The 27,093-nt window shown below is 34.2% G+C and overlaps 1 protein-coding gene across 1 annotated transcript in view; it reads left to right on the top strand.

Moving 5' to 3' along the window:
• The window catches only part of LOC132729981 (contactin-3-like), a 47,039-nt gene extending 23,772 nt beyond the window's left edge, over window positions 1–23,267 (top strand). The window contains exons 8-26 of the mRNA XM_060715817.1: window positions 3,106–3,201; window positions 4,293–4,532; window positions 5,158–5,257; window positions 7,064–7,251; window positions 7,583–7,855; window positions 9,414–9,520; window positions 11,673–11,859; window positions 12,405–12,568; window positions 13,111–13,237; window positions 14,514–14,687; window positions 15,493–15,654; window positions 16,004–16,098; window positions 16,867–16,953; window positions 17,694–17,853; window positions 18,116–18,237; window positions 19,637–19,856; window positions 20,230–20,345; window positions 20,817–20,994; window positions 22,725–23,267. Coding sequence (XP_060571800.1) covers window positions 3,106–3,201; window positions 4,293–4,532; window positions 5,158–5,257; window positions 7,064–7,251; window positions 7,583–7,855; window positions 9,414–9,520; window positions 11,673–11,859; window positions 12,405–12,568; window positions 13,111–13,237; window positions 14,514–14,687; window positions 15,493–15,654; window positions 16,004–16,098; window positions 16,867–16,953; window positions 17,694–17,853; window positions 18,116–18,237; window positions 19,637–19,856; window positions 20,230–20,345; window positions 20,817–20,994; window positions 22,725–22,888 — 2,960 coding nt within the window. The 3' untranslated portion in view covers window positions 22,889–23,267. The remainder of the gene's footprint in view (window positions 1–3,105; window positions 3,202–4,292; window positions 4,533–5,157; window positions 5,258–7,063; window positions 7,252–7,582; window positions 7,856–9,413; window positions 9,521–11,672; window positions 11,860–12,404; window positions 12,569–13,110; window positions 13,238–14,513; window positions 14,688–15,492; window positions 15,655–16,003; window positions 16,099–16,866; window positions 16,954–17,693; window positions 17,854–18,115; window positions 18,238–19,636; window positions 19,857–20,229; window positions 20,346–20,816; window positions 20,995–22,724) is intronic.
• Window positions 23,268–27,093: the final 3,826 nt, after the last annotated feature.

Below are 27,093 nucleotides of genomic sequence, written 5' to 3'. Positions count from 1 at the left end.
TCACAACAAAATTCGATTTTTTTTTTTAATTTATCAGATTTTTTAAACAAAATGGCGCCTTCAATGTGAAAATACACAGGGAGATAATAAGAACGGCGAGTGCATTGTTGTAGAATAATGCACGCTTCCGGCCTTCTTTGTCTATATAGAAAAAATTCCGATAGTGTTAGAATTTATATTCTAGCATAAAACTGCCGTTATAACCATGATTTCGGGGTGTTTTAACAGGACCAAAAAGGTCTTTTAACAAGGAGATTCTAGCGCTCATGCGCTGTTAAAACACCTTTTTGATATACGTTTTCCGTGGCACAGCGTCAATACATTGTGGCCCGGACGCTGCTTAACTAAAACGGAAATGACGTCACGGTCACATACAACGCTGACGTTCCCGTGCAATCCGAGGAAAATCAGTGATGTTGCTTGATTGTGTATGGATTGTGTTAGATTTATGCATGCTTTATGCTAGAATAGCGTTAACGAATGATTGTTCCGTGTCATAACAACTGCTGAAACCCTCGGGATACGTTGGGTCGGGTACCAACTAATCCCTTGGGTTTCTACAGATATTTTAACACGAAAAAAGAAACATGCGTTATTCCTATATTATATCAGAGTTCTTTAGTACTGACGGCTCATCTAGGGTTCAATATGGCGCGGTTCATATAGTTATTTTACCAGTAATATCTATAAAGGAAAGGGTTAAATGAGAATCATGAAGGAAGTTGAATAAATAAACTTAAAGAAAACTTAACATTTCTTGTAGAATATGATTGGTCTTGCGAAGCTATAATTACACGAGGTCATTCAAATATCTTGCAAGCAAATTCGCTGAATTAATGTTTACCGCCGACAGCATCATATACTGATTGAAAATTAAACAATTGCAGGATACATTTCGAATAAAGACTCCGGGAAATAGTCGGTTAAAGCATAAATTATCAGGGCCCATATCACTCAAGGTCACGGCGATAATGCACATGCCCTTTTTGTATTGAAGGTTCCCACACAATTAAAATTAGATATATTTAACATTTGAAGACATGAAATACTTAAGTTATCTGACTGAATATTAAGCAACCAGGGGTCTTAACTTCGGGTAAGTGCCGTCAATATACACATCTCCGCTTGGTATTAGATGTACCCACATAGTTTGGTTTAAATTATTCAGCAGATTTGTTGAAGAATAGGGTTGAATTAATGCTTTTCTATGAACAATAAATGATAATAAATTATGGATCATAACTCTGTATTAAACGGCCAAACGGGAAATACTGATGATGATGATGATGATGATGATGATATGCACATCTTGTTTGTTTGTTTATGTGTTTATCTAAAGTCGCCGCCGGAAAGCCCATATAAGCGACCGTACCCTCAAGTCGGACCAAATCCTTTAGTGTCCCGTCGAGATTTTTCGAGATGCGCATCTCCTCTTTATATTAAACTAAATTTCGTTGAAATTCCTAGAGCGCAGAAAAGCAATAGTTCTATATACAGTGTTTTATAAATAACAACAACAACAAGGGGCAATAAGTCTGTTTTTAAAAAGAAATGGAGATATGCTGGTTATATGTGCAACTGGTTTGTGAATGAAGGTTCCTACAAAGTTGCAGCATCGATATCCATCCAGAAGTTGCTGAAAAATAGCGTGGAAACGAAATGATTCCATATACAGTGTATAATAACTAATCAATGGCCGGATAGTGCGGAAACTAAATCTGGACTGACAGGCGGACGAACACGCTAAAACAGTCCCATCACTCCCGATTTCATCAGCGGGGGAGGGGATAAAAATGTCTGTAGTTTTAGTTCCAATAATTGATTTCAGTCCTAAAAATTTGTGACGTTTGTGACTCAGTGAAAAGCATTGAAGAAAACAATATTTATCTTAAATTTGTGACATTTGTGATTTTAAACTCGTGACGAATGTGATTGTCTAAAACATTGGATCACATGCATCACAAAATTTGTGACGAATGTGATCTCATTCTTCACAATTGTGACGAATGTGATTTGTGACACATGTGGCCTTACAGTGCTGACCACAGTCGCTTTGAGGGGCTGTTTCTTCCCTTCTATTCGTAAAACTACCGCGACTTATGAACAGACGCACCAAATAGGTATTTGTAAGGTATAAATAAGGTATCAGTTAATTATTTAACTGTGTAAGACAAAATAAAATATATCCAAGAGCTGATTGGTTATGTAAAAGTATAAATACATTTGTACCTAATCAACTTCAGTATATTACACTTACACTAGTTTCAGATTCGGAAGTTGTCTTGTTGCTACATAGACTTTGACAATATTTCTTCTTTAAAGTGATGACCTGGTTTCTAGAAAAAGACGTCATCTTGGTTATTAAAATATTACATTCTCCCGTTGAATTTATTCTTTTACAATTTAGTTTAGCGTAACGTCCTTATACAATAATCAATGTTTAGATATTTCTTGATGCCAAGTAAATGTCAATTTTCTAGAGTTTTTTTTTTCTCTCTCCATATTTGTGTGAAGACCGTCCTCTATTAAAAGAAATTATGTCCCTTAATACTTGGCAGACAAGCCAATACAAGTTTCCTCCCTTAGAATTTCAGCATTTAAATGCATGTATGTATACAACATGTACAATATAAAAATAGATATTTCCAAAGAAAGTTACAAGTTTGGTTAGTTTGGTGGAGAATATGTTGCATAAGTCGAATCTTTATTTAACACCATCTATACTCAAGGAAAGCATGAGCACGCTCATTGATATGACCTCTCATATCAAAACTGCATTTTTTAGTATATCTTTTCATATTGATATGTTTGTATTGCAGTGTTTTCGTTATACTACACGATCATAACATCGATTTTGATTGGATGATGGGTGCCTTTATAATTATCTATAGTCACGATTGCTCTAATTTTGTTTTTAATTTTCTTTCAAATAAAGTAATGGTGCTGTATTGTTAATATTTCATGTAGATTTTGACCGGTTACATACTTGGTCTTGTATTAACAGTTATTTGCAAGATAATGTTACAATAATAATATATTATTTGCAATTATTTGTATTGAGCCAAATATTAACTTTTAAACTAAGAATGCTATATTTTATTCAAGATCTGGGAGAAATATCTAACGTAGAGCCGGAACCATTGTATGCTGAAACATTTAAAGGGACCAAGATGAATTGTGAGACGCCATCATACTCGCCAAGTTAGTATAAATTTTGCCAAGTTAGTATAAATTTTGCCAAGTTAGTATAAATTTCGCCAAGTATGTATACATTTTGTCAAGTTAGTATACATTTTGTCAAGTTGGTACACATTTTGCCAAGTTTGTATACATTTCGCCAAGTTAGTATAAATTTCGCCAAGTATAAATTTCCATCAAGTTTGTATATATTAAAATACTTTTCCAGCTTAATTAACTTGATACACATTTCCATCTTTGGTTTGAATGTGGCATAAAATTAATTAAGTTGTTAATTGCAGGGATTGAAAATATAAAAGTTCACACATTTGTTGTTTACGAAAAACAGAATTAACGAAAAAAGTTGAAAATGAGTCCATACTACGACCAACGCCCTATGCGTTGAAAACTTGTGGCATTTAGTAAATTTAAAGACAGAATATAAGATAAATACACTAGATTTGGCGATAAAGAAAAGAAAAGAAAAATTCTCCAGTTTTGTACGGTGTCCTTATTGTGCCACTTGCGATATCGTCCGTCGACCTTAGACGTCAACACTAAACAATGCGAACTGGCATTACGACAATGTATAAATGAGCCGCGTCATGACAAAACCAACATAATGGGTTTGCGACCAGCATGGATCCAGACCAGCCTGCGCATCTGCGCAGTCTGATCAGGATCCATGCTGTTCGCTTACCAACCCTACTACAAGTAGAGAAACTGATAGCGAACAGCATGGATCCTGATCAGACTGCGCGGATGCGCAGGCTGGTCTGGATCCATGCTGGTCGCAAATCCATTATGTTGGTTTTGTCGTGACGCGGCTCAAATGTCATTGCAAAGAAGAGAAACAACAGACTACAATGCTTATACAACTTGATGATGTGGCAATGTCGCGCCGATGTTATAAAATACAATTCATACTGATGTTACATCATAAATGGCACGATAAGGACACCGTAGTTCTGGCATACAGTAAATATGCATTTCAAAGAATGCGGTCAAAACTTTCGAAATTAATAAAAAGATAGATAAAACTAATTTAAACTATTCACAGCCAGTATATACATGTATATACACATTGTTTCTATTATTTTATGTTTGTTTTGCAGGAGTAAATTACGCATGGTTCAAGAACCAGGCCACTAATATATTTGTATGGCCGGGAAATGACAACATGTTCGTCTCGTGGTCAGGTGCCCTGTACGTGTCCGAGGTACAGCCGACAGACGCTACGAAACGCTACTTCTGCTTAATAACGCTTGTTGGCATGGATGACGCGAAGCTCGGCAGGGGAAATACCCTTGTAAGAAGCAATAAAGGAATACTTCTGCTGTTGCTTGGCGATACAAGTGAGTGAATAGGCTTGATTGGTGAAATTTATTATCAATTTGTGTTTCTTTAAAACGCTTATTTAAAGATGGTAGATGATGAAAGATTGATATTACTATACCTTTGTCAGACTTTGGATCTTATTACGCTTTAATCCGTCCTGTGATAACATTTAAGGTAATACATCTAATATTTTCTGTAGTCTTTTTTTATCCATAGGTAAACCCTGAAAAACTTTTCTATATCAACCTTAAGCAAACTCAAAGAGGGAAACATCTAATGTACAAAGTTTGCCAAATGCAGTATAGTATTCAACCAAAACAGATTTCCAATTGCGTTGAAATTATTGAGCGCAAAAACAACAACGACAAAAACAATACAAAACCTTCGATTGTATAGGAAATTCTAAATACATGAACATCTTTAAATGAACAAAAGCTATTGAATATATGGAGTATGCCAACATATTTGATAAGTAAATAATTTAAATCACGAAATCCGCTGACCTAAAGAAAAAATTCGATTGCATATAAATATAGAAAACGTAGAATTTATATATTTCCATCGATATCACGTGCCTCAGAAATATTTATATTTCAACTGATTTTTTTATGATATCATTTTGAGAAATGTTTTATCTTTCAGCCTCGGACAACAACTATGGTCCTATATTGTACACCCACTTGTTTCCCAGCCCGACACTACGAACAAACACTATCAGAATGGAGTGTATAGCTTACGGCTCGTATGTATTCCTGAAATAATGTTTGTTGTTTTTGTTACATTAAAGTGGATAAGTCCGCAAAGGCCACCTTTGTATGGAATGTTTAAACGCCGCGCACCTGGGGTAGAAGGGGTTCGAGCAGGGTCAGGTATTATGATTTCCGCAATGTTTTAGGCGACATAATTACCCCTGTAGAAGTTGGCAATACGGGGTGAATTTACGGAACACTCGTATGGTTGTTGTTCATCCAAGTATTACTCAAATATTGTTCACCTAAATATAACTCAAATGTTGTTAACCCAAATATTACTAAAATGTTGTTTACGCAAATATTACTAAAATGTTGTTTACCCAAATATTACTAAAATGTTGTTTACACAAAATATTACTAAAATTTTGTTCACCCAAATATTAATTAAAAATTGTTTAACCTAATATTACTCGGATGGAGTTAATCGGAATGATTAAAATCGTCCATTCAGCTCGATAGGTAGAACGTTGGACTCTGAATCGGGCTACCCTGGTTCGATTCGCCGATGGCGCAGGTCACTTTTGTTGTGACTGATCATTACATCCGTTCTACGGTCATTCGCCCTGTACCTTTGCTCTGGCATGTACAGAAGTTATATCAGTTCCTTGAGAAATTGAAGGCAACTAATACTGGTAAACTGCTTGACAGCTTACCCAAGAACGATGCAGTGGCTGAACTGTGATCTGGTAAATTTAATGTGGCTCCTTGCCGGGATCCGGAGGGTAAACTACCATCCCCACCACCAGCAGTACGCCAATTTAATGGGCTGTCATCATATGTTAAATAGTATTAGGCCGGCGACAGAGATGCACATATCCCAAAATAAACCTCATCATTATTAATCACTTTACCATATTTTATTTATACTTTATTTACCCATGACAGCATGAAGTTTACCGTATTTGTAAATACAAATATGAGATAATATTTCTTACGTTATCACTTTTGTAAATCTTTAGCAAGATGTGTGTTACTTATACAGGATATATTTAAAAAAATGTTTAATATGATATGATAACTAGTTTGTACCGCCCAGATATCACGCCAAAAAAGTAATTCATTCAACGTCATATCATGTTCCAAACCTTGTCATCTGCTTTTTGTCGTCTGCATCATTCACTGCAACGGTCACGTGACATTTTGCACGCTACCGGCCCATTACTGTCATTTGTTGGGCTTAAAGGTAAAAAAAGAGCAGTCTATTTTAATAAAGTCGAACAGAAAAAAGTATCATTTTCCTTCACTTACTTCAGCAAAAGCAATGGGATATTTTATAAATTTATATTGTCATTTTTAGAACTCCCAACAGACAGCTTGCACCCCATTATTAAAATAGAACATGGCTGTGACTGAATTTCGAAGACCTATTAAAACTGCATGCCTACAGATGAGTTAAAATATTTGAGATAAATAAAACTTGAGATAAATGTACTTAAATTAAAAAAAAGTAAAAAGAATTCGATATTCAAGTAATAATTAACATGTTTTGTGCAATTAAGGTCTGATTTTGCAGTATTACTCACTATATTTCTACTGCGTTACTAACGAAGTTAGGTCTATATTTGCTTATTTTTACCACGTTTTGGTTATTTACGTGGATTGCAAGTACTGTTTGCAATATGTAAATCATTTTCTTTGCTCATTTTACAATTTTTTACTTTTAAATTCATTTTTTAAAAAATTAATGAAAATTAGCATGAATCTGAGGGCATGCTGCTTTAATTCTGACTTATTTTTATTATCTTGTTCTTTCGTCTAAGTTTGACTGTAAATAATTCGTATCAATCCTTATATAGGCATCCATTATATTACTCATGGCGGAGGGAGGACGGGCGACCGTTTGTACCCGGCACTGTTCTGTCAGCCAGGAACCGTGTACTTACGATAACGAACGCGCCATTAGAAGCAGACGGTAACTACATATGCACGTGCACGAGGAACACTGGAGCGTCTGCTACTCAAACTATTACTCTGTCAATGGAATGTAAGTATTTTTCTTAAATTTAAGTAAATTATATTTTCTCGATATACCAAATATACGGATCGAAATGTATTTGAGTTTTTTTCTTTTGCTTACAGTATCCACCTAATATTGTTTAGGCTTACGTGATCATAATGTCAGATTTTATGTTTAAAGCGGCTAGGTTTTACTGACACTAATGAAAAGAATGACCAAAAAGCGACTTCCATATTCTTAATTTTAACCTTAGGTGTCGGCAATTTAAGTTTAAACGTATGAGTGTAGTCACAATGATGTTTGTATTTACATCTATGAATATGTCTTGTTAATAATATAGACAAATTGTTTATTACAGCTAAGCCATACTTCCCATATCCAATCGAAGATATGTTTACGGACCCCGGCATGACAGTCAACTGGAAGTGTAAAGCCGTAGCCCGGCCGGCAGCCACGTACAGCTGGTATAAAAATGGAGTTCTCCTAAAGAACATTCCTGGACAGCTAGAAATAACGGGGAATATTCTTAAAATACTTCAGGCTACGGAAGGGAGAGATGAGGGGATGTATCAATGCGCGGCTACTAACCAACACGGGACTGCTTTCAGTACAGGGCAATTGAAAGTACTTTGTAAGATATGAATTCAATCTTTTTCACAGTGTCATTTCATTATAAAGTCTTGTTTAATTCGGATTTAATAAAAAAATGCAAAAATATCGCTTGATGGATAGAAATTATTTCACATATTTCTTACTTTAACGTAATTTCTGCTAGTAACGGACTTATAGTCATCGACTATCGAATAATCGTCGCTACAATTCCCAGATCGGCAACAAACCAAAGTGAATCTATTGATAGTCACTGCCATATTTAGCGGCAAGTTCTTTTCGACAAACACTTTCTACTCAAGGTTTATTTTGCTGTTTTGGTGTACTCTTTTTGCATCATTGATATAGCGACAAAATGGCGGAGTAAAGTGGAAGTTTAGAAATTTTGCTCTAACTTAACATGGCCATACCGAACAAAATCTATAATTGTCTTAAAGTTGAAAGTAAAATGTTTATCAATCCAAATCAACTCAAATCTAGAAATGGTGTGGTGTATTGGTCCAGTGTGGTGTAAACATTTGAAGAAATAATACAAAAATAATGATATGTTTTGTTAGCCACGTGTGGTATCTCTTTCCTATCTGATTTTGCACCTTTTACTATCATTCGTAATGATCGATGAATTAATATTCAATCGTAATAGTAACTGCTTTAAAAAATAGAAATTTCAGGCCAGACATGAATGATTGGGTCGTTGTTTTGGCTTATAATGTCAATGTTATTTTGTTTGTTTGTTTGTTTCTTTCTTTCTGTCTTTCTTTCTGTCTTTTCTGTTTTATCTTTAATAATAAAAGCCACTAAGCATATAATTTAAATAGATTATTTTAATCAATTATAAACTGTTGAATAAGCAAAGCGTATCAAGCATAAAGTTTTGTAACCAAAACCTATTTACAAATAATAAAATGAGATAGGCAGTTAATTTCTGAAATAAGTATTAAAGTAATAAAATTATTCAATAAATATATCTATTTTCGTCAATGCGCTTTTAGTTAAGTACATATAAGTCGTAAGTTGTGCACTTTTCAGCTATATTTAGTCATATCTATGGCTATTTACTTCGGGTTTTAAGGTGATCGGAAATCTTAGATAATCGATCGTTAAATCGATAGTATCGTTCTGTATTGATAATCGATAGTGACCTAAGTCCGGTTGTCCAACAATGCTTTCTGTTAATGTCATTCGTTTAAAAATATGTCGCTTATTCTTTAAAATAACTATTAATTATTAATAATTAATAGTTATCTTTTTATTATTCCAATTTAGTTAATGCCTTTTGACATCCTAAACATTCATTTTTTTTCGATAAGTTTTGTATTACATGCTGCAATACCACTGTGGCAATGTACATTATACCAATGTAGTTTCAAATATATCAACACAATTTTTAGGTTTTTATCTTCTATCATGTGAAATTTTCATTTGAAATTGAGCAGAGTTTTCGCTTTTATATATGCAAAAACAAAATTGTTTATTCGAAAGCACATACTGGTATCAGGTATTATGTTATGATCTAGTATACAGTATATGCGTGTAATTTACATGTTTATACTTCATAGCTAATTTTATATTATTTCCAGCATTTGCCCCGAACTTTAAAAGAAAACCAATGCAACAGTCCATGCTTGCGCCATTGAACGGAAATATAACAATACCATGTGGCGTAGAGGGCGCCCCTTTACCGGATGTAAGTAAACATTACATGTAGCTGTTCGTAGTATGAGAGAGCTATGGTGATAAACAATAATATATAAGACATGATATTAAAAGTTTTGTCTTAGGGGTGAACCAAAGGTCGTATTGATTTGACCTAAAACATACGTAATCTTGTTATTTATGCAATATAATATCTAGTCCATATATTAAACAAATAAATAGATCAATAAGTAAATTAAAAAAAAAATTTCTGTTATATTGTTATAGACTATATTTTTGCATAAAAAACATGTAACACGAAACATGTTTTAAGTCAAATCAATGCTACTAGCACCTTTGGGATGAACCGCAGCTATAATTTTAGATCGCATAAAGTTTTGACGCACATGATTGTCATTTGATCCGTTTAATTACCGTATATCTATTTATGCACATGTTTGAAATTGTCAGTTTATTTATGAACATATCGTTTATTAGAATTTTTATATTTATGAAGTGATCTTGAAATAGTATCATGGTGGTAAGATGAATGAATAATGTTGATTTCATTTCATTTATTATCTACTCGTATTTACCATAGGTGTTCGGCGCGTTGATTGGTCACTACCCCCCGAACCCCCCCCCCCCCGTAACCCCCACACCCACTCTCTACAGCCCTCCTACCTCTCAAAACCATGTAAAATACAGTATTTTTCATTTGAAACATGTTTTAATATTTGGTTTATGCTTTTAATTCAATAACCTTCATTTCCTACAAAAAATAAAAAATTGATACATATATATTTAGTAAAGGTATGCAACTCGCCGCTCAATTTTCAGCACTCATCTTAATATGAACTCCATAACTTCAACATTTTTTCACCAATTTTCAATATGTTGGTACCAAATGGTAGGGAATTGATTACTCTTGAAGGAAATAAAGCTGTCATTACGATCATTTCAAGTTATCAGAAGATGTGTAATCTCAAACTCACCGCAAGTGTAACTCGACAGTGATCTGACCGCTGGGTTTTCTTCAAAATTACCCGACTAAACGGCAGTTTATTCGAAATGAAAGAAGATTTCATTGTATTGCGCATATAAATATGATCAAATTATATTATTATTTGTAATAACTGTTCAATCAAAACATCTTATAAAACTATAACAAACCTTTTTTCCTATATGTTAAATTCCAAATTATAATGCAAGTAATAGTTCTACCGAGTGCTCTCCTCTTAATTTTTTATACGGAGTATTTTCATTGGTCTAAGGTTTTCACACGACCAATGAAAATACTCCATACGAATGCTTCCGTTTATACATGTGTACTTTCATTTTGGATTGGAGAATTTGGCATATCGGAAAAAAGGTTTGTTATAGTTTTATAAGATGTTTTGATTGAACAGTTATTACAAATAATAATATAATTTGATCATATTTATATGCGCAATACAATGAAATCTTCATTCATTTCGAATAAACTGCCGTTTAGTCGGGTAATTTTGAAGAAAACCCAACGGTCAGATCACTGTCGAGTTATACTTACGGTGAGTTTGAGATTACACATCTTCTGATAACTTGAAATGATCGTAATGACAGCTTTATTTCCTTCAAGAGTAATCAATTCCCTACCATTTGGTACCAAAATATTGAAAATTGGTGAAAAAATGTTGAAGTTATGGAGTTCATATTAAGATGAGTGCTGAAAATTGAGCGGCGAGTTGCATACCTTTACTAAATATATATGTATCAATTTTTTATTTTTTGTAGGAAATGAAGGTTATTGAATTAAAAGCATAAACCAAATATTAAAACATGTTTCAAATGAAAAATACTGTATTTTACATGGTTTTTGAGAGGTAGGAGGGCTGTAGAGTGGGTGTGGGGGTTTCGGGGGGGGGGGGGGGGTTCGGGGGTAGTGACCAATCAACGCGCCGAACACCTATGGTATTTTACAGCTTATCGTATACGATAGCTTATAAAAGAGCTAATTGACACTTATAAATGTCTACATTTCCTGGCGGGTTTTTCAATGGAATTCGCTCGCAATTTATAACTAAGACACATTAATGATTTGTTAATTTCCAAAATAAAAAACATTAAAGCGGAAAGCAATAGTAAAACATATTGAGCGTGAAGAGGGGGGTAAATTGTTTAAAACATGGAGGACAGATACGTTTAAATGATGCTTTATTTCACAGGTAACTTGGTTGAAAAACAACGCTAATCTGAACCTTGCGAAAGGAGATATGAACGGTCGTATTGGCATGAACCTTGCTTTTGGATTGGTGTTAACAGATATACAATATAGTGATAAGGGTTTCTACACGTGCAAGGGTTCGAACATGCACGGCGAGGCTGCGATGACCACCGACCTTAATGTCATGGGTAATATATCATATATATTCAGTACCATGTTATCATTTATTATATACGTTTAAAATGAAATATTGAGAAATATTGAAGAAATAAAATGCGTATTTTTATTGTCCGTATTTTTCACTGTGACATTTTGTTTCACTGGAGATTGCAGTGGAACATATTTTCCGTTTTTTCACTGGTGTCTTGCTGGACAACTTTCTTCTAAATTCAGCCAATACACAACATTTTAGGTGAAATATTTAAAAATGTAATGTCAGGAAAGAGAAAAATGCATATAATAAACAGAAAATACAAACAAATTCTATACTAACAAGATTTATTTTCATCTTGTTGTATACCAATTAGTGTATTTCACGTATGGGACCGCCCCTCATGAAATATTTATTTTCATACCACTTGATGAAAACAAATCCAGTATTTATAGGGAAAAATACTTGAATATCCTCTATATATTGAGTGTTATGCATGTGTAAATCCTATATTAAAGGTTATTTTAATCGTACATTCAATGTCATTTAAATGATATATTCAGTATTATGAAAATCTTTCAGACGGAATTGTAATTACGACAGCACCAGCGTCAAACACCGTACAGGTCAACAGGACAGCGTTCATGTTTTGCCAGGCGGCGTTTGGCTATAATTATGATTTGACATACGTCTGGAAAGTCAACGGGAAGGAAATCGATTACCACTTGTCACCGGAATACATAAACGTGAGTTTAAATTGGACAATCCATGTGTTCAAAATAATGTAAGCCTAGCGTTTTGTTATGCAACATTTAATATGTTTCAAAGGTGCTGCCGCATGCAACGGTCGAAATGTATGCGGGCAAGCGAAGATATAGGAGATAGTACATACCGACTGGTTGCGTTTTTAATTCTGGATAGGTATTTGAATGTATAAATATTAGAACAGTGGTTAACATTGGTACTTGTGCTAGACATGTCTTGTTTAGCCATTGCTTGATAATTTCTGGGTATTCTACCAAAGCGATACAAAAATATCATCAATACTTAATTGCGATTCTTTCATTGTCACAATTTACAATGTATTGTTATTATAGTCTATATATGTCTTAAGCCCCGAAATAAAAAAAAACAACACTCATCCAATTGCAGTATATATCATATATTTATAAAATAAGCCATGACATAGCTATTGTATTACGTGACAAAAGTTAAGACCAATAAGGGTTAATGGCTTTTGTGAAAAATGTAATTATATTTTATAACATGCACCTTGCCGTTGTTTAAGGGTCAACGTAATGGGCTGGATGGTCTATACATCACAAATGCTCAGTTCAAGAATTCAGGGAGATATGAATGTATTGCCATGACAACACTTCAGTCTGTGTACAGATCAGCAATTCTTGAAGTTCAAGGTGAGCAGAACTCCTGAACACATTTCGTGAATATATAACTTTCATATTTATTTATTACATATTCAAGCAATACCTGTTTAAACAGTTGATGTTATTGTTTAAGGCTGAAGAACGCTAAAATATTACTTTCATATTAAAGGAGCTTCACTAAGAAAAAGATTAAATTCAAGTTATTTACATAGATGTAGTAAAGCACTTAAAAATGAAAAATAGTCTTAATAGGATCATACCGAAATATACTAAAAATAAATTATAAATCGATAGTTAGTGCAATTCATACCCTGACTTGAGTGAAAAGCGTTGCAGCGCTTTTCATTTTTGAGTCATTTTTCACAATCAAAATGATTCCTCTGGAAAACAGCATTGTGAAGGAATGATCTGAAAATTTGCATATAAGTTTCTGGTCCAGACCTTCATCAAATGGAACACAAATTTCGGGAAAATATTTTCAGTCTCATCTAGTCAAACCTCAGTTTAGTCCCTTTAATTTTGTTTTTGAATATGCTTCATCAATGGTTATAAAAACCTTTTTATCCTGTTTTGTCAAACAATTTTAAAAAGAAATGATACATCTTTTTCTAATAAGCAATCAAATAATATTTAGATTTATATAATAATTATAAAAAATATGTCTTTGAGGTTTTAGGATAATTTTTAATGCTATCATCCTTATTTGGATAAGATTATTTTGTATATTTTGTTACAGTTCTGATTCATTTTTAGCTAAAATATATCTTTATCATATTTTTATGTGATTGCTGAAAGACACATTTTGCTTAAAAAACGAAATGTTCCTTCTTTAGAAAGAGCTTATTTATAAAAATGAGCTTTCTTATGTTCATAAAGTGGTCTTAAAACATGTTGGATGCTTAACGTCTGAATGAATAAGCGCTGAATATGTAACTACATGTATTTATCATAAAAAAGAGGAAAGTGTAAATAAAGTAGAATTTTGACTTCCAAAAAATCTAGACCATTACATCAGTACAAATTGTCAAAAGGCAACAGAATCAAAAGATAAGTCAGATAATTGGCTTATGAGTCAATTTCTGGAAAGCATTAGAGAAAACTTAAAATGAAAACAACTTATGAGAAATGGAAATTGACGCATCTTTGGGATATAACGGGCCTTTAAAATAAGCGGAGTGTCCCAAAAATGATTGTCGTCATATTTTAAGTATGCTAATATTATAATCATAAGTGTATGTTCAATGCATATGAAGAATAATCAAAGCTTCATGTACATGACCTGAATAATGTTTCATTTGCCACGTAGGACCCCCAGGGGCGCCGGCCGGTGTGTACCCGGATGTTGAATCTGTCACAACGAGGTCTGTCAGGCTGATTTGGTCAGTATCCACGGAGATCAACCACGGTGGACCGATAACTGCTTATGATATCGAAGCCGAAACTGGCTATCATCCGAATGTGTGGACTGTTGTTGGATCAGGTATTTCAGAGATTTATATTGTAAACGGCATTAAGATTTAATAATGACGTCATGATCACGTGATCATAAAGTATGTCTTTATGGCGTCTCTTGATACGTTACAAGTGTGAATGGTTGTCTGCAAGCTAATTCAATAGAATGATGTTGTTTCTATATGGAATACTTTACAAATAAAATTACTCTCTATTTACTTCTCAGTATATGTCTAGATTAATGAAATAAGAAATGGGTAAAAATGTTCTATTATGAGGCTATGATGTATAGTAGTACAATACTGAATTATATTGGACGAATACACTCCTGTATCCGTATTATTGGACGAGGCGTAAGTCGTGTGTAATACAAGTTTTGCAGTTGTGAACGAGTCCAAAAGAATCAGTAATGTAATCAACAATGTATAATGACTCTTTATATCACACCACCAATTTTTCACATATGACATAAAAGTGTTGCTTCGAGGACAATATAAATTTGATACGTATATTTTGGACTTGGAAAATGAACATGGGGCTAGATGGAGTACAATATAGATTCGATATGGGTTTTTACACGGAAAATTAAAACGGGGCTAAATAAATAATAATGATTTATATTGGAACACCTCGTGGAATTTATTGGCTTCATTTTAAGGTGTTAAATGAATGAAACCCGGTTTAAGTTGATCACAGATAAAATCAATACACAGCTAGGCACCTGAAATTTTTATGGAAACAATGTCGATCATATTAACAGATACTTATATCCCACCAAAAAGGGATATATTAAATGATTTAAATAATTGCATACACTTTTCTTTTGTTTAAAGACGTACCAGAATATCTCGCTATAACTGAAGCCAACAACTTAGCAAAACGTTCAGACCAGCGGGCCATTATCGTACAACAATTGATACCTAATACTAGCTACAGGTTCCGGGTTCGAGCCATAAACATGTTTGGCAGAGGTCAAGAGGCCAGTAGTCCGTCACGTAAGTTTGATGTAAAAAAAAACGACCAAACTTCTTCACATAAAAGTTTGACGTTTCGATGTTGCTGACTGAATTATAAAATAAATATACTTGAAGGGCAAATAATCAATTGCGTATGACCCTTATCACGCTTAAATGGACTTACTCATCTTTATTTTTTGTTTAAAACCATTCTCTGCTAAGGGGAAATTTTACAAAGTACTGACTGTATGGCAAATGGGTAAAATTTGTTGAAAAGTTTAAGCAATTTAGATAGTGCATCTCTTTTAAGAAAGAAGAAACACAAATGTTTAATACCCTGATAACTTATAATCCGAGGAAATAACTATACATGATTTGTATATTTTAGCGTTTATTAAGATCGAGCAGACGGCACCAGTTATAGCGCCAAGGAATGTTTCCGGTGGCGGCGGTAAAGTTGGCACACTGACAATAACATGGGAGGTAACTATATAAAAATTTTTAGTTAAATTTGATATGATTTGTCTCCCTTAGATGTTTTCTATATAATTATAATGGAGGTTATGGCATAGTGATTCCAAATATATCTACTTTAAAATACTGTTTATGTGTCCTATTCGTGCATTTACTTCTGCAGAGGCTCAATGATGCCTTTAAAACAACACTGGAGAGCGACGGTTCATGAAAACAATATTAAGATTTTTATGCATTTTTAAGGATAAGGTGCATTGCGCTATTCAAGCATGAAATTGAACTTTTAATTCGATTTTGAGTGAATATATGACCTCTTGTCTGTAATATGTAACGCATTCCGAAATTTAAGAACATTATAGTACTTGGCTGCTTGTGCTTGATTGTATACTGTCATATATATTTCAAATTTCAAGTGTACATGTCCCATTTTCAGAGATTTATGTATAAGTCTAACTATACAAATATTTTTCTTTGTAAAATGGAACATAAGTTTGTTCCAATGCAATATAGATCTACCAAACTTTACAAACCAAAGGATATGAGGAAAAGGAAAACAATTTGGAGGGGACGGTTCAAAATGATTCCTTTATAGCCAACGAAACCTCCCCTCTATCCCTATACACTATGCGTGGTGGGGTATTGATATTTGCTTAATTCTTTTTCTCCTTTCTCGCATAGTTTCTCATCAATTATTATTGTTTTCACTATTCCATTAACGTTTTTTCCATTTTTGCTTAACTATTTTTACAGATTTTAAATAGTATCGCTTTCTTTTAGATATTAGATATATCTGAGCACTGTGGACCTAACCTTACCTATTACATTTATTGGAAGAGACTTGGAGATACGAAGGACTGGAAACGGGTAAGTTAATAAGTAGAGGAAAAATAAGTGACATGCAACCGGAAAGCGTATAGCACGTGACTGGCAATCCGTAACGGGCGTTATTGATAGATAGGGGAGGCAACTTATTTGGAACGTGTATGATAATAATTGAGGCAAATAATACCCGCCAAACCGGTGGCATTCTTGAGTATGTATGTATGTATGTATGTATGTATGTATGTATGTATGTATGTATAAGAAATACTTCCCGGTACCTCATATCTTGGGTGTCGATCCATCTGACCGGGTTTTTTTGACAACAAACCAATACCCAGAAATGATTGGCTACTAATCCAACATGATTTCTGAATTAACGGTGATATAATTAAGCCGCGCCATGACAAAACCAACATGCTGTTCGCCTACAAAGCCTATTATAGTCAGAGAAACTGAAAGCGAACAACATGGATCCTGTACAGACTGCGCGGATGCACAGGCAGGTCATGATCTATGCTAGCTATGCTAGTCGCAAACACACTATGTTGTTTTTGTCATTGCGCGGCTCATATCAATGCCAAAGTTCATTTGACACGGACACATTACGCCTCATCCGAGGATCGTACCCGCCGGCCCTGGATTGACAATAAGATACTCTTCCGAATGAGCTGAGAAAGCCTGACAAAATATTTTCTAGAATAGACATTGTTTTTTTTGTTCAGTATCATAATTAATTCATTTGAACAGGCTTGATTATCTAAAAGTATGTATTTTACTAACAGGAGGTAGGTAGAGATGAAATGGCCTTAAAACGAGGACGTTATTCGGTGACCGTGGGAACAGACAACTACTATTTGCAGTACCGGGTCATGATCGGAGCCCATAATAACAAGGGACATGGTCCAAACTCAACAGAACAAATCATTTATTCGGCAGAAGGAAGTAGGTCAAATTCAAGCATATCTGTACAAATATATACTTTAGACACGCATAAAATTGATTGCCAAAATCATATATTATTATTTTACATTTTTCGCAAAAAATTATTTTTCCGTGAACAGTAGCTTAACTTTAATTAAATGCAGACGAATATACAGTCAACAAGACACATAAAATCAAGCTCTATGCCGTTCATTTAAGATAAACACAATATTCATGATTGCTCCCTGTATATATTTTCTAAAACACTGTTAAACTGTTTCAGTGCCAAACAACGTGCCGGTATCTCAAGATGTAGAGACGTACAACGCAACCAGCATCATCGTTTACTGGATACCAGTACCGGACAATAGAGAGAGTATTAAAGGCCGTGTTGCCGGCTATCGGGTATGTAATCAATGATCACAAGTTTGAACCCTCGCTCAACTACTTACCATATTATTATATTATTTTTGCAAGAAACCTTTAAAACAGAGGTCCCATATATCGGTGTTTTACATTGATCATGCCAAAGCCAGGGTAACCTTTGGAATGCGAAAACTAAGCCGTGCCCTTGCACTACCACGAAAATAACATGTAACCGTCTTCTGGATATGGGCAACTGAAATTAAACAGATAATTATCTGAAAGAAAACTATCGAGCATATTGTCTAGCTCAAGTGTTAGCTCAAATGGGTTTCCTTTGGTGCACATGTATATGGTGTATTCACTGGGGTTGTAGAGATGTACACAGAGTTAGTGAAATTGCTTTAAAGCATTATGCTTCCATATTCATTTTAATTTTCATAAAAATTTTGGAAATGTATCTAAAAGTAAAATAATGTGAGGTGAACAAATAAAGTAATTTACATATTGCGATCGGTACTTACAATCCATGAAAATTACTAAAAAGTGGTCAACATATTCACAAACAGCCCTTACTGCGTTTCTAACGCAGTAGAAATATGGTGACAAAATACTGCAAAATCAGTGTTAAACCGCACATAACATGTATAATATGACTTTGATATTGAATGTTTTTAACTTTCTTAAAGGTTTAGTGCATTTTTCTCAATATTAATTTCCTTGAAATATTTTGGCTCATCTGGAGGCGTGCAGCTTTAAACATGCTTAACACGATTTAAGGTCGTGCGACAAAACAGATTAAGGTCATCATAGCATATATATGATAAATAGATTTCAACACTAAGGTTCCATGGCGAATTTTTAGCTGAAGTTACAAGTTGGGTCTTCAGGAGTATAAATGAGCCGCGTTACGACAAAACCAACATAGTGCGTTTGCGACCAGCATGGAGCCAGACCAGCCTGCGCTACCGCGCAGTCTGATCAAGATCCATGCTGTTCGTTATCTGTTTCTCTACTTGAAATAGAGTTAGTTAGCGAACAGCATGGATCCTGATCAGACTGCGCCGATGCGCAGGCTGGTCTGGATCTATGCTGGTCGCAAACGCACTATGTTGGTTTTGTCGTGACACGGCTCAAATATTGTCTCTAGAACTTGGTCCGAGGGTATAAAGAAATTCTCCAAGCTCAATCTCAGCTTTCGGGTATTTGATTGTACAGAAACTCCCAAAGAATGAACACTGGCCAATGAAAACCCTGAATCGTGTGGCAAGTTTTATAACCTCGAGGCCTGGAGGGCTGGATGACTTTCACAACTGAAAGGATTTAGCGTCCGGGATTCAAATAAGTAGCAGCATTATGAACATACTCATAATATATTATTACCATGGACAAAACATATATGAATGCATTTACCTACATTTTGTCTACTTTCTACTCTCAGGTGCATTATTACGCAAATCTTTACGGCGAGGACCCGTTCGGTTCGGAACCAGATCCTGTCAGGAACGAGATATTAACAAAAGATGTCTACGGTCAAACAGATCACGCCCAGTTGATAGGTTTAATTGCAAATATGGAATATTTCTCGCGCGCTCAAGTGTTTAACGGTGCTGGCTTTGGACCTAAAGGGGAGTGGCGAAGATCAGAGACCGCCAATGACCGTAAGATACTTTTTATTATTAGAGATGTTGTCTCGATGTGCCATACTTTAATACATTGGATTTTATAAACCTTCAGATGATATATATATATATAATTTATCATACGTTATTATAAATTAAAATGGTCCCTAGATAAGTTCCGAGGGCGTACAGAAAAACGATCTATGATTCTCGAAGGAAACATACGTTTGTGTCATCGCGAGCATATGATAAGCTAATAAAGTTCCAACTAATAGGTTGGGTCTTATGAAACTGAATTTTGCCCTGTGGTTGATACGATACATTTTACTTAATTAACAGTTTATTTTTGTGTAATTTTGCATAAACATTTTTGCATGCATGTCTTTTTTAGCTATATAGTTTTCACTTTCAGCATTACGTGACCACCCCACCCACGTAGAAGTCTTCCAGGAAGGAGTTAATAGTGTAAGAGTTAGATGGAGGGGTGTCATGAACTACCCCCTTGAAGAGTCATTAAAGGGGTATATAGTGAGTATTGTTAAAATATCGAGTCTTCTATTGGTGATAACTGTTTTATAAACATTCATTCCTGTTAAGATCAAACCACTTGCCTCTCAACGCATAGGGAGGACTCCTGTCTGTGACTTGGATTCTTTCTGGTTAGGAAACTATCCAGATAGCTTATGGGATGTCGGTGGTTCCACTTAGATGATCAGTCGTTCCTGAAATAATGCATTGAGGGGCACCTGATGTGTTCCTCCGACAGTAAAGCTAGAAAGTTGCCATATAAAAATGATATTATAATTCTTAGGATAGTCAACGTAACTTAAAATAGAAGCAGAATTAAAGTTCGATGTATAAAGCCGTTTGGATAAAGGTAAAATGCCATTTTAGTGCTTGCGCGTGAAGGCATGCTATTTCAGACATATTCGTCGTGACAGGCAAAATATTCCTTAACACATGCTGAAATTGTAATCATATCCCTTTATATTCGTTAAGTTGCGGGTATGGAAAATACAAGAAGATGTCCGAACAGCAACTGATACAATGGTTGATAAGGTGAATGAAGCGGTGATAGAGGGTCTACAGCAAAACTCCGTCTATGTCATCAGAGTGCTCGGATACAGTAAAGCAGGGGATGGTGGACTCAGCGAGGCCGTTTACTTCTCACTTACAGGTAAAAGTGACAGCTACCATGGCTTATGGAAAGGAAATTGTAGCTTTAAATTGCTAATTATGTGAACTCGATGTATAATGGATACAATGATTAATACAATACTAAATCTACTCTATTTTTTTTTAAATAAATCAAAATAACTTTCTGAATGACACAGGGTGAGAAAAAAACGTGCAACCAGAATTCGAACCCGGGACCCTCGGAATACCGTTCCGCGGATCTACCTACTCAGCTATCCGACCGCTTACACATGCCCTTGAAAAGTGAACAGTTCTGACTCGTGGCATAAATACTTTTTTAATTTATAAAAGATATGTTGATATTTGCTTTTTGCAAATTAAAAGATTAAAAACTTGACAAACAAATGTGCGCAGGTGCTAAAAAGCTTAGAAAAACGTTGTTTATGCTCAATTGACCGGATGAAAAATGTTTTAAAATGCCTTTGTTTCGGTATTTAAGCATTTTCCTTGTTTCAATTAATATTTATAAAATCAATCATCTATATCACGAAGAATAGAATTAGATAAACATATGAAACTATTTTTACATTTTTTAAAACTTGTTTCAAGAAAATGCTTGTTCAATATTAATTATGTTTTTGCACACTTAAGTGTCAATAAAGTTTGCAGTGATTTTTGTAAATGAAGTTGGCTTGAAACATTTAAACCACGAATGTCAATAGCAAAACGTTTTTTTTAACATTTTTGAATTTTGATACACTTTTTTAGAACATGTAATAGAAAGAGCATCGAAACACGAGGCTATCTGATTTGTACGAGGGGGCTTTGCCCCCGAGTATAAATCAGATTGCCGAGTGTTTTGATGTTCTTTCTCTTTTGTATCATAGTCAAAAATAAAAGCACGTTCCCTGATGTCACAATATGAAACCCAACATAAAAAGTAACAAATGAACGAGCATCGGAATATGACATTTCTATCGCTATCCCTTTCTCCGTCTTCACAATATGTAAACCCCAGACAAAATGAACCAATCAATGGGCATTCCCAGGAGTGCGGGTAACTAATACCTTCACTCCAGTTAACGCACTGTGCATGTATATGTATACGATTTAACGTGACAAATTTTCATCAGAAAGGTCCCCAAACTATGATACAACCGACTTTAATGCATGTTTTATGCGAAAATTCCAACAGTTTGTAAATTGATTAAATTTGAACAGTCTTTGTAATGTATAATGTTAAAACATTATATATATCTTATATTGTACGTTTATTCAATTCTTGTATCATAGTTTTGGACCTTTCTGTTGAAAATGTGTCAGAGTTAAATCGAACTCATATACATGCACAGTGCGTTAACTGGAGTGCAGGTATTAGTTACCCGCACTGCAGAGCATGCCCATTGATTGGTTCATTTTGTCTGGGGTTTAATATTGTGACGACGGGGAAGGGAAAACGATAGTAATATTGTATTCAGATGCTCGTTCATTGGTTACTTTTTTCTGGGGTTTCATATTTTTGGCTATGATACAAAAGAGAAAGAACATCAAAGCACTCGGCAATCTGATTTATACTCGAGGGCTACGCCCCCTCGTACAAATCAGATTGCCGCGTGTTTCGATGCTCTTTCTATTACTTATACTTTGATAACAATTGCAGTAGCTAATACAATTTCACTTCTTTTTTCCTTTGTGAAGTAGTTTATTTATAAGTTATGAGATATATATTCATCAATTTTTTTTACTCAAAAAACTTTGTTATTATTACAGGCTCTGGCCAGTCACTAAATATTCCGATTGATCCGACAACCTCCGAAATTTGTTATGACGATGCATACCGAAGAACCTGCGGAAGTGACGTCATATTAGGAAAATATGTGTACATAATTTTAATGACTGTTGTATATTACTTATGTGTAAATGACGTTTTGTAGAATTGTTTAATCATATTTGAAGTAGTGTGTTCATTTATTTCATCATTTGTATTTATCAAATACATCTATAATTATATTCATATTATAAAAATTCAAGCCTACGCTTCAAAAACATATTTATTTTTGTAATTTATGAAACATTTTTCTTTCTGTCAACAACTCTGGAAAAAAGTGAGTTCTTTGAGTAATTTTACATCATTCATGAAACATCTTATTGTACATAAAATGACTTAATATGTTTTTTTGTTTTGTTTTCTGAGCATGGTAAAGTAATAGGCAGTAGATCTACTTAATATAGATGATAGTGAAAACAGCCGACAATAATGATAACGTTCATGATCGTATATAATGTCAAAAAATCCCGAATTTAGGCCTTTTAATAACGCGATTATGTTGATCATATGCATTATGTTAAAAACATTCAAAAAAAAAAATACCCAGGCGAACGGAAAATCAAGTGTGCGTTGGGTTAGAGATAGAAATATATACATATAAAAGTAAAATATAAGCAAATCCGGTATCAGTGTGTGCACACTTTGTACAAATAAAGATAAGCCGTTCCATTCCATTACAGTAATTTTAAAAATTTGTCACTCTTACTTTTATCTATATGTTATGTACACGTTAAACTATGTGCTAAATATGATTGAATTTCATATTTCTATTTGATATATACTTTGTTTAAACATATTTATTTCTTACGGTATATTTGTTAAAGAAATAATCAGCATTATGATATCCAATACACTTCCATCTATCATTCGTGGATTGAAATAAAAGCAAAAATCTTATTGAAATTCAATTGTCTACAAGTCTTTATTGATTTAAGTAATTTAATGAAAGATTTGGGCGATGCAAATAAAGAGCTCTATGCATCCAAGATAAAATATGTTAACATTTTTTGCTAAATGTATACTAAATATACATGTATTTATATAAAAAACACAAATTGATAGAGGGAAAACAAAGAGAAGTGTTTAAAATTGTTTAATGAAAGAAATCTGAGTTGAGAAAGAAAATAGATGAAAAATTTGGATATTGTCAAGTAAACCAAAACTTTTGACACACAGTTTACATTTCAGTAAAAGTGTGCAAAGCTTGTAATATAATGTATATAATTATATACATGTGCCTTCATTAGCTTCAATTGATAAAAATCTATTTCATGAAATGTTTGTTTGCATACTTTATTCCAAATTTTGACTAAAGTTTACTATTAAAGAATCCCTAAAGAACGCCAAAAAATGGCAAAATTTAAAATGTTGCAGAAAGATATTGGTTCAACGTATGCTACCGTTCAGCATTCACTCAATAAGCCTGTAATTCAACAATGCACATAGGAGAGTAATGGTATAAGCAGATGTTTTCATCACGGCGGTTTTCATAGAAAGTAGTCTGAGGAGGAAAGAACATATAAGATTTTGTACAATAAGTTTTGTTAACGTGTGTTACTAAGATTTGTGAAGGACTATTCTAGTTTTTAAGACGAATTAAATGTAGAATTTTTAAATAAATACTAGATCTAGAACCTACATTTTGTACACTTTTGTTACGAAAATACAATTATTTTATTTTTCTACGAGACTTTACATGTGTATATATTTTTTAAATGGTGATTTAGATATGTGAAGATATTGTACTTATATTTCTTAAAGAAATAAAATTTTCTGAGTGAAAATGAAAGGAACGCTTGTTAGAATTTGAAGTGACATTATTCCCACCCAAAGGTATATAGTGACTAAAAAAACAGTGAGTGAACATGTGAAAGTCAAAATAAGTTTACATTTGCCATGATTTTCTAAAATGAATTTTATAAATCGCATGATTGATAATTTACTGATGTGGTCCAAGTAAATTTCTGTAAATATCCATTGGAATTAAACTGTAATTTTCAATTTATAAAAAGAGTGGCACAGTCTTTGTATATTTTGGGAAGATCTAAATTTTATCCTGAACATTACAATATCAACTGTTGGTCAATCACCATAATAGCAGTCACTCTTTTAAAAAGTATATAATAAATGAGCATCAGATTGCACAATATGTACAGTGCAAATGATCATTAAAACTTCAGAAGAGGTGAAACGAATGTGCAGTCAGTCACTTTATGATATGTATCTTCAAAGAAACATGCAAAAAGGAAAGCAAGATATATACATCGATTGACTGACAGAAAAACAAAGTGTATATTTATATTTTTAAAAACTGCAAACCCCCTTTTTACATGCAAATTGTTAATCTTCAAATTAGAAGCTATTGTTAAAGATCAGATGTCAAGCACGTTATTGAATTCTGAAAGAAACTTACTTCTTTATCCTTACGTAAGTACTTATTAGGAACATTGCACTGGTATGGCGTAACTAAAGCGACTGTTTTAGACACGAAGATGTTACAGCGTTAATTAATTATTCAATGTTTTCAAATATAATACTGTTCCCTTTAAATGTGTCTCGCTTCCATTCTGCCATTTTGAAATCAATCTATTCGTCAATCGAACAAGTCTTCCTCAAGAATGTTCGCCCACACATGAAATGTTTGCTCGGTGCCTGAATCAACCATGAGTCCGGATACTTTAGCGTTTGTATTGTGCCATATCTTTTTCAGGCCCACAGGTCCTGTTATTTGTACGTGATGGTAACCGAAGAGACGACAACAACAGTATAAATGCATCTTTATTTCAAAGAAAACAACCCTCTCGCGTTAGTCAGGACAGGCCAAACCAATCATCCCTCGTCTGGTACATAGGATGACATGACATTGACCTGTTGTGTGCCTTTTCCACAACATGCACGTCTCTAGATAGAGGGTTTTGAGAAGGCAATTTAGTGGTAATTGCTTACACTTATGTGAAAAAAGATCGGGGAGTTGAATTAGCCTGGATACGAATGGTTCTCCTTTGACATGACAAAGAAAGCCAATCAGACAGTCAAGGTTGAGCGTTCAACGCATGCTTTAATCGTGATCGAAAATAATTATTAATACTTAGAAATCAATAATCCCGGGGGCTATTTTACATGTTATTTCCTTCACCAATTGAATAGCTTAATTCAATATGCGCAAAATAAGTTTACATCGGTTCTTTGTGTGGATTGTTCCTTGCAAACAATACGTTTGTTGCGAAAACAATATGATCAAAGAAACTCAAACAGGTAACTAACCGCGTCGTAAATTCACGCAAATTAAAAAAAATATAAAAGTGACATTAATGATTATGCTGTGTTGCACCTTATGCAACTTTCGACGGGGGGTTATACGTTGACTTTAACATCGTAAACTGCTTGCACCGGATACAGCTTATCGTTAGCTGTATACGTATATATCCTGCATTTTACCATAATATATAATCCATTGTTGTAAGACAAATATTTTGTGATCGTGAATACGTTTTCGTTAATGCTACGACCACGGTTTCGTCAACAACTGTGACAACGACTATGACTTTGACCGACTATGACTTTGGCGACAACAGGTCTGTTCGGCTATGATCACGAGTAACAGCATTATTGACTTCGAGCACAGTTACAACCACGACGCCGACTACCAATACTACAACTTCCACAACTACGAGAATAACTACGACTTACGCCTACAACGACGACTATTATTACCATAACAACAAGTAATACATCAACTGCTATGACCATGAATTTTACGAGAACAGCTACGACTGCTACAACAACTATTAGACTTTTACGATTAAGTCTACAAGCACGATTAAGACTACTACTTCGATTTCAAATACTATGTTGGCAACAACAGTCACGACTACGACTACGTACTACGTCTTCATGACTACAAGTCGTTATCCAAAGTTACAAGGACATCGGTCACAAAAGAAATAAAATATATAATACAATATAAAATAATACATACAAAGTACGCACATCACAGTTTGATACCCGCACACAAAAATTGTTATCTTACCTCACAATTTTTTATGACGCCATTTGCAGTGCGACGGCTTAGCTAAATGTGTTAATATAAAGTTATTACCAAATATAGGTCTACACGATATTCTTGTTGCCGCCATCAACTCATCCCCCTTTGCAAAAATAAGTGCCCGTCAAACGGGACTTCACTCCGGGAACAAACTGAAAATTAGAAAATCATAGGGGCGAGGTCGCGACTGTAGGGCGGAACACCAAAACATCAATCTCCAACTGAGTGGAACTCGGCGTATGAGTACGGGCGTTGTCTTGGTGCAT

This window comes from Ruditapes philippinarum, unplaced genomic scaffold (assembly GCF_026571515.1).
Source record: "Ruditapes philippinarum isolate M1 unplaced genomic scaffold, ASM2657151v2 ctg2533_1_1_1_1, whole genome shotgun sequence".
NCBI lineage: Eukaryota > Metazoa > Mollusca > Bivalvia > Venerida > Veneridae > Ruditapes > Ruditapes philippinarum.
This window is presented reverse-complemented; position numbering and strand designations above follow the sequence as displayed.